Raw genomic sequence first — 7,837 nt, forward strand, 5'->3', positions numbered from 1 at the left:
TGTGTCTTGCTTGTTCTCATGGTCTCCCTTGTTGGGGGAAGGGGGGGACCAGGAAGAAGGGGTGGAGCTGGCCCCTCCCTCAAGCTGAGGTCTTGTAAGGGACCTGCCTAGGTGGGAGGCAGCCTCCCCTGGTGAGGGCTAGCTGGGGGATCCTTGGCACTAAAGGGCTGTTGTTACAGCCCAGCTGTGGTGAGGCGGCTTCAGCTAGATCAGGTCATGGGCCCAGCTGACTTTGGGGAGTGGTTGGACCTGCTAGAGGCAGGTCCTGGTGAGGGTTTCGGCGGCATGGGTGGCAGCGCAGGCTGGGTGCCACGGCCATGTAGAGCAGGGGGTGCATGCACGTGGCCAGGGGCACGAGGATGCGTGTGGCCTGGTAGCCAAAGAAGGCCCCCGGGTGGACCGCTTTTGCAGCCTCTTTCTCATTGTTGAAGCTAGGGCAGCGAGCCGTCCAGTGCATCATGGCATCCACATAGAACGCTTGTGTGATGTGGTAGGGCGCATAGGAGCAGGCGTACAGAGCCACACCACTGGTCACCAGCACTACCACATGCACCTTCTGGGCTGTGGTCATGCCCTGGTTGCGCAGCACCACCAACCCCAGGGAGATGTAGGCCATGAGTGTGAGCAGCAGAGGCAGGATGCCACCCAGGCATGCCAGCACCAGGCTGTAGGTTCTGAAGATTCCTAGCTGGCTGTCCTCCATCCCCAGGCACTGGACACAGGCCTTAGGATTCATCGTACTGCATGTCCCAGGGCCTTGCTGGGGCTTGTTCTGGTGGGAGAAGCCGAGTGTCGGGGCAGCCATCAGAATGGCCAGGGCCCAGCAGGCGCCACTGACGGCCCAGGCGTGCTTGGGCCGCAGGTGTTTCCGTGTGAAGAAAGGGTGCACCACCGCCATGTATCTGCTGAGGCTGATGCAGGAGATGAAGATGATGCCCCCCAGCAGGTTGCAGGTGGAGACGAAGTGCTCCAGGCGGCAGGCCACCTCCCAAAGCTCCAGTTTTTGGGTGGGTAGAAGTAGGCGGCCAGAGGCGGCAGTGTGAGTGCATAGCACAGGTTGCTGACTGCCAGCTGTGCAGAGAAGACCACAGCTGGGTGCCAGGGCCTCTGCTCTTGGGCGATAAAGCGGTACAGGGCCAGGCCGTTGCCCGCTGCTGACACCAGGAACTCTGCGATCAGGATGGCCCAGAGGTAGCCCTCCTGAAAGTGCCTGTATTCACGATCAGCAGCTTCCACAAAACTTTCTGGGCAGGAGAGCTCGGTACCTGTGGGCAGAGTAACCGACTGAGCCACAGCCTGCCTCCTGCATTTGCATGCATACCAGGTCCTGCCAGTGGTGAGCAGGTGGAGGCCTGCATGCCAATGCAACCAAACAGGGCCTTATCACTGCCTGGAAGGGGACCAGCTTATCCTCAGGTGGAACGGGCCAGGGTCAGTCTGGTTTTGAAACCAGCTGGAGCAGCACAAGACCCTGTGATGAGTCTGCACAGAAGCCTGTAGTCAGCATCCAGAGTAGTTCCCCGCCACACTGCCCTCCTGCCAGCACCAGGTTAAACCAGAGGGTGCCCAGATACCAGCCAGGGGGCACCTTACCATTTCCCAACAACCCAACCCCCAATCTCAGAGCCTTCTGTGTTCCCACACACACTATGCCATTCTCACCGACCAGGTGGCCTCTTCGAAGTTCCACATGCAGTGCAGACAGCCTCTGACCTGGCCACCCCAAACTCGGCAGTCTGCAGAACCCTCCCAATCCTTAAGAGACGTCCCTCCGAGCTGGGATCCGGCAAGGTACCAGTCAGCCCCACAAGGCACATGTCCCATCTCTTAACTGGCTGAGGGCTAGCTTACCTGAGAGGGCAGCCATGGTCCTCACAGCAGCTCTGGGTTACACAAAGTACCTCCTGGGTTCCCAGCAGTGTGGCCACCAGCCCATCTCAACTTGCACAGCCAGTCAGGGTGACACCTCCCACCTAGCCCACTTCCTTCTTGTTCCATCAGGGCTGGGCTTGTCTATCTCTTGGCCTGTCACAACTAAGTAGTTAGCCCCATCCCCGCCCCAGCCAGAGAGCAGACTCGAGTGCCATTCAGGTTTATTGGAGGTAAGAACTGGGTAGCTCCTTTATGAAAGGAAACCGGGCCGCACTGGAAGCCAGGGCAGCTCCCGGGCCCCAATCTGGGGCATCTGTGGTCCATCCACTGCCAACCAGGCTCAGGTTCCTCTCCTTGATGGCCGACCCGGGTCCTGGCGTGCGGCTCTGGGTCCCGGCTTGGTCTTGACTCCTTGGGGTCTACCCTTCTTCGGCTTTGGCGGCCGCCAGTTGCCGCCCTTTCCTCGGCCTGAGCCAGGCCTCTGCACCTTTCCTCCCCGCCTCTTGCCTGGAGGCACGCCCTGCCGTCTCCGCTTGGCCACTCTGGGAAACATGTCTGCAGGGAGAGAAATGATCAAGGTCCTCATCCTCAAGAAGAAATAAAGGCCCCCGGGGTCACCAGCACAGCCCCTGCCACACACCCTCGTCAGGCTCCTCGCCCACAGCTTGGCGGAAGTACTCGGCGTCATCCTCCTCCTCCTCCTCCACCTGGCTTGCCCCCACCGCCTCTGCAGGTGGCCCGGGGTCCTCAGCATCGCTGTCCCCATCGGCCCCTGCACGGGCTCGCTTCATGCCTGCCAGGCTCTTCTTCCTGGAGGACGAGTGTCGTGGGTGAGCTTGCTTTCACGGGCGAGCCCACCCCTCTGCCCACTGCCCTGGCCTACTTGTGGGCCTCGCGCAGCTCCCGCTTGCGCTCCAGGTTCTCAGCCTGCTGGTTCTGCCGCTGTGCCTTGAGTCGCAGCTTCTCCTCCTTTGCTGCCAGGATGGCCTGCAGCTCCTCCTCAGTCTTGTGCACTGGGAACAAAGACCAGGCACACCTGTCAAGACCACAACGGGACCTAGCACTGCTCTCAGACCGGCCTCAACCCGTGCCCTTACCAAAACTGTGGAAGAGGACGTTGCCGGTCCCAACACCCTCCTGGATCTTAATGAGCTGCAGTGTCATCCGGGGCCCAATCTGTAGATACATGGACGGGACAATCAGGCTGGCCTCCTGACTGAAGGCTGTGGCTGTGGGAGCCACCGTGAGCCGCCCCTCACCTCTGTCAGTCGGATGGCACTCTGCTGGGCCTGCATGTTGCCGCGGCCGGCCACAGCCTGGGGCAGTTCAGTGATATTGTGCTCGCCATCTGGCTCCACCTCACTCTCTGACAGTCCCGCACCCCTGTGTGGCACAGCAGGTTACCTTGGGTGCTCCACAGGCCAGCTCTGGGACCCCTGAGCTGCACTGCCACCCACCCCGAGCCTTCCTCACGTGGCCAGCAGCTCACTGATATCCTGCAGTCGGCTCATGTTGGGAAACTTCTCCTGCAGGAGCTTCTTCATGCCGCGGCTTGCGCCCACAGGCACCACTTTGATGCTGCTGCAGGAGGAGGAGAGGGAGGAGGGGAGGGTCACAGGGTCCAGGGCCCGCTCCTTGCCCTCTCCCTTCTGGCGTGCATCAGGGCGTTTACTTTGAGTCTGAGCAATCACAGGGTCTCAGCAGCAGAGCTCTCATCAGGTGCACAGGTTATCCCACCTTGAGTCCCTCCCACCTCCACTCACTAGTGTCGGAAGTCCAGCTCTTGGGAGTCCGGGTTGTAGTTGATGAGGAGGCAGCGCTTAATGGTGTTTAGGTTCACCTGGAGGGCCAGAGAGGGGGCCTCTGAGCTCTAAGTGCTGAAGCCAGGGCCTCCCTTCAGCAGCCTGTATCTGCGCAGGTGCTAGGGATGCCCACAGGCGGCAGGGGCTGCAACCAGTGTCCACAGACTGACTGGAGCACTGGCCACCAAAGCCAACCTTCAGACTTCCTCTAAGTGGGACCTTGTAATGAGCCTAATCTGAGGACCAACGGGGCCAGAGTTTAGCAGCTGAAACTCAAGTCATGCTGGGCTGGGTGGAGGAGGCAAAAAGATTACAAGTCTAAGGGCAGCCTGGGCTAACACAAGACCTGGTGTGAAGAAAAATGGGCAGAGATGTGGCTCAGGTGGCAGAGTGCTTGCCTACGGTTCACAAGGCCCAAGTCTGATCACCAACACCTAAAGCCAGGTGTACTCAGGTGTACTGAGCATGCAAGAGGTGGCGTGCCAGAAGTTCAAGTCCAGCCTCAGCCACACAGGAAGTTGGAAGCCAGCCTGAGATACAGGAGATCCTCACAAAATCACACCAACTCCAGCCCTGCCTTTGAATTTAAGATCATGTTAGTTACTTCACGCCTATGAGTCTCTCCACACCATGGGGACATGACATGGGCCTGCAATACCTGCTCCCTACCCAACTGCCCACCCCCAGCAGCTGCCAAGAGAGCTGGCCCACCGTGTGCACGTTGATGGATGGGAACAGGTTCTGGAACATGGTGGCCATGAGCTTGATGTGCATGCCCTGAGGGCCAAAGCTGTTGAGCACCAGGAGAGGCGGGTGGTTGAACTGCTGCTCATGCATCCGGTGTCGGCGCAGGGAAGAGACAACATCCCGGACCAGTGTGTACTGAGGGGAGGGTTGAGAGGGGCTAAGGACCATCTGTGTGACCAGGGCCCTCCCCAGGCAAGCTGGGCTCTCCTATCACCTCTGCCCCTCACCTTGTTGATCTGGAAGGTCAAAGTGGGGCCTCCTGGGAGACGCATCAGCTTCTGCCAGGGAAAGGACGGGTGAGGGAGGAGGGTTCCGGCGAGGGGGTAGGGCGAGGGGGAAGCTGTGCTCCATCGCTTCAGAGCGTTTACTTTGAAGCCAGCATCACAAGAGCTCAGGGCGGTGGGTTCATCATGAGGCAGGAGCGGCTGGGGCTGAGGGCGGGAAGGGCATGGCGCCCACTCACCAAGTACACACTGCTGTCTGTTTTGCTCAAGATGAGGAAGTGCGTGACCCCGAGGGGGCCGGCCACTGCCACACAGTCCTTCAGGGAGTTCTTCTTTCGCACCTGATAATTAGACAAAGAAATGGATGCAGGTATTTTTTATTGAGCAAGGCAGCTTAAACTGAGGCTTCTGAGATGGTATTTCTGACCATCCCCCAACTTTCGGGGGGGGGGGTGCTGGGGACTTAACTGTATTCCTCGGCTCCAGCACGCAAACATAATTTTAAAAAGTATCCACTTTGTGTGCAGTCGCGGAGGGGCGCACAGGCGGAGGTCAGAAGACAACCTTCAGGAGCTGGATAACCCTCCACTATGTGGGTCGGGAGGATTGACCTCGGGCTAAGCTGCAGGCCCCTCTGCCGGGGAGTCAGCTCTTGACTGCACCCCGCCCCGGGACCCGGGCCTTTATTTTTTACACACAAGGTTAAGGTAAGCCTCCCTTCTCTTCCCGAGCGCTGCGATTTCGGCTGGACCTCGTCGTGCCTACTTCCCGAGGCCTGCCAAGGGAAGGCAGGCGCTCTGCCCCTGAATCTAACCACGAACCCCTGGCCCCAAGACCTCGCCGGGGTTCCTCGCTGCAGCCGCGAACCCCGGGACCGGAGCTCGGAGGGCGGGCGGGGAGGGGGGTGCAGACCTGCAGGCGGGTGGCGGTGAGCGGCTCCATGACCCGCCGCACATCTAGGCTGAGCTGCTGGACGCTGCGACCCGCCCGGCCTCGCGTGAACACGAACGAGTGCGGCTGCGCGGCGTAGGCCTCGAGGTTGCGGAGCTGGGCCTGGGCGCGAGCGCGCTTCTGGTGCCGGGACTGCAGGGGCGACAGGCGGGCGGTGAGGGCCCGGGCCTCGCTCGCGACCCCACCCGCGCCCGACGCCCGCCCCGGCCCGGGGGCCTCACCCGCCCCGACTGCCCCATGCTGCCGGCTTCCCCACGAGGTGGCCGCGGAAGCTGCTTCCGGCGCACACCGCTCACTTCCGAGGCCGGAAGGCCGACTGCACACGCTCTGTGCGGCCCACTTCCGGCGCCGCGTGGCTCGTCTGCGTCCCATTTCCGGCGCTCCCGCCAGTGACGTCAAGCAGCGGTCCTGGGCGCTAGGCGGCTCCGGGGGGAGCAGGACCGAAGTCTTTACGGGGATTGCCAGAGATACCACGCCCATTTCTGCGGGAACGGGGTGGGCCGCCCAGCACTTGGGGGTTCGAATCCCCATCCTGAATGTTTCTGCAAGTGTGCGACCCTCTCTCTCCTTTACCTCCTCCTTCCAAGCTGGCCTGCAACTAACAGATCCGCTTGCTTATGATGAGCTGTGGGATTAGAGGCATGTGCCACTATGCCTGGCTGGACAGGGATATATATATATATACATACATAGTGACAGGGTCTCACAGGGTAGCCCTGGCTGGCTCAGCTCGCATAGATCCGCTGGCCTTTGTCTTCCAAGCACTGGAATTAATGGCGTACACCATGTCTGCTCCCTTCCCAAATAAGCTGCACTTAATTATCTGTGGCGGTACGTATGCCAAAGCACACATGGGGAGGCCAGGGGATAACTAGTAAGAGCTGGTTCTCTCCGTCCACCATGTGAAGCCTGGAGATGGAATTCAGGTATTCAAACTTGGTGACAGGTGGCTCTCTACTCACTGAGCCATCTCTCCAGATCTCTAAAAATGTTTTAAATTATTTTTTATTATTTTAAACGGTTTCTTACTATTTTATGTGTATGGGTACTTTGTCTGCACGGATGTTTGTGTGCCATTTCCATGCTTGGTGCCTGAGGAGGCCAGAAGAGGACACCCTGAAGAGGGAACTGGAGTGAAAGATGGTTGTGAGCTGCCACGTGGGTGCTGGGAATTGAACCTGGGTCCTCTAAAAGAGCAACAAGTGTGTTGGGTGGTGGTGGTGCACGCCTTAAATCCCCTTACGGTTTTTCTTACATCCTTAGGTCGACTCTTCCTTTCTTCCCTTCCTCCCACTTCCTTCCTGTCTCTCTTTTCTCCTCCCAAGTCTTTCACCATGCAGCTAGCCTTGGACTCGGCATCCTCCTGCCGGGGAGGGCATCTTGCTGGCATCCATCTCCCCATCTGTTGTATTTTAACAACTGTTTCCTCTACTCTGAGGCTCCTAACAGACCCCTAACTAAGTGTCCTGTCTCCCTGCCCTCAGTAAAGAAAAATGCCTTACTGATCCTGAGCACACTGGTCCCTGGCACTTGGGATCAGTGAGCCGATGGATTGAGCCCTGAGTGGTCCCTGATCACCGTCTCCCAGATCCTGAGGGCCAGCTCTGCTCCCCAGGGTCCCTGTCTGCAGATGGGTGGAAGCATTGAAGCTTTCTCTGGAAGCCAAGCACTCTGAATCTTGAATCACCCCCTTCCCATTTGTACCCCCACACACACACTATGGTGGCCTCAGGACTCTGGCTTCTCCGCCCCCTTAAAAAAAAAAAACCCTTTTAGTGAAGGGAGGGATACTCACCTCAAGGCTTAGCATCTTGTCTCCTCCCAGGAGCCTTTATCGGTTAGGCCTCTTTCTAGCTCTCCCTCTTTACCTCCTATTTTGCCTCCCTACCCCATCCAGCTTCCTGTTATTACCCTCTTCACCCTCTTCAACGTCGTCACCAACTGTCCCTTCTCATTCTCTAAACTGTCCTTTCTCACGTCCCTGTCTCATCCACCTGAGCCCCGTTCCTGCCTCCTCGGCTCTCTGGTCCTTTAGCCCTTTTCTGTGACTCCGGAGGCTTCTTCTGTCTGTTGGTAATAGAGAAACAAAGGGGCCATGCAGTCCCTGCTGTAGCCCGGGGCTGGCAGGTGCTTTCCAGTCTGGAGCAGTCCTTTCCTCTCCTGGCCCTGGGGTGTGCTCAGTTTAGGGGAGTTGAGGATCTTGCTAAGCAAGGAGAGGCCACTTTGCCCAGTGCAGGTCTG

General features: G+C 58.9%; 1 protein-coding gene and 2 non-coding genes across 3 annotated transcripts; all 3 read right to left on the reverse strand.

The window, feature by feature from the left end:
• Positions 1-4: 4 nt before the first annotated feature.
• Positions 5-5,922, reverse strand: LOC114695201 (suppressor of SWI4 1 homolog). Its single transcript, XM_028872426.2, is given in 16 exon segments — positions 5-987; positions 990-1,257; positions 1,528-1,533; positions 1,809-1,826; positions 2,360-2,427; positions 2,513-2,682; positions 2,756-2,885; positions 2,970-3,048; positions 3,132-3,255; positions 3,346-3,453; positions 3,636-3,712; positions 4,386-4,556; positions 4,649-4,699; positions 4,885-4,986; positions 5,558-5,728; positions 5,818-5,922. Coding segments are annotated over 16 exon segments (2,334 nt in total). The 5' UTR covers positions 5,836-5,922; the 3' UTR covers positions 5-214.
• LOC114695310 lies at positions 3,522-3,601 on the reverse strand. The gene has a single exon (XR_003734829.1). It is a non-coding gene; the product is annotated as a small nucleolar RNA U105B (small nucleolar RNA).
• On the reverse strand, positions 4,761-4,843 carry LOC114695309. Its single transcript, XR_003734828.1, has one exon. It is a non-coding gene; the product is annotated as a small nucleolar RNA SNORD105 (small nucleolar RNA).
• Positions 5,923-7,837: the final 1,915 nt, after the last annotated feature.

Source organism: Peromyscus leucopus, chromosome 7, assembly GCF_004664715.2.
Source record: "Peromyscus leucopus breed LL Stock chromosome 7, UCI_PerLeu_2.1, whole genome shotgun sequence".
NCBI classification, from domain to species: domain Eukaryota; kingdom Metazoa; phylum Chordata; class Mammalia; order Rodentia; family Cricetidae; genus Peromyscus; species Peromyscus leucopus.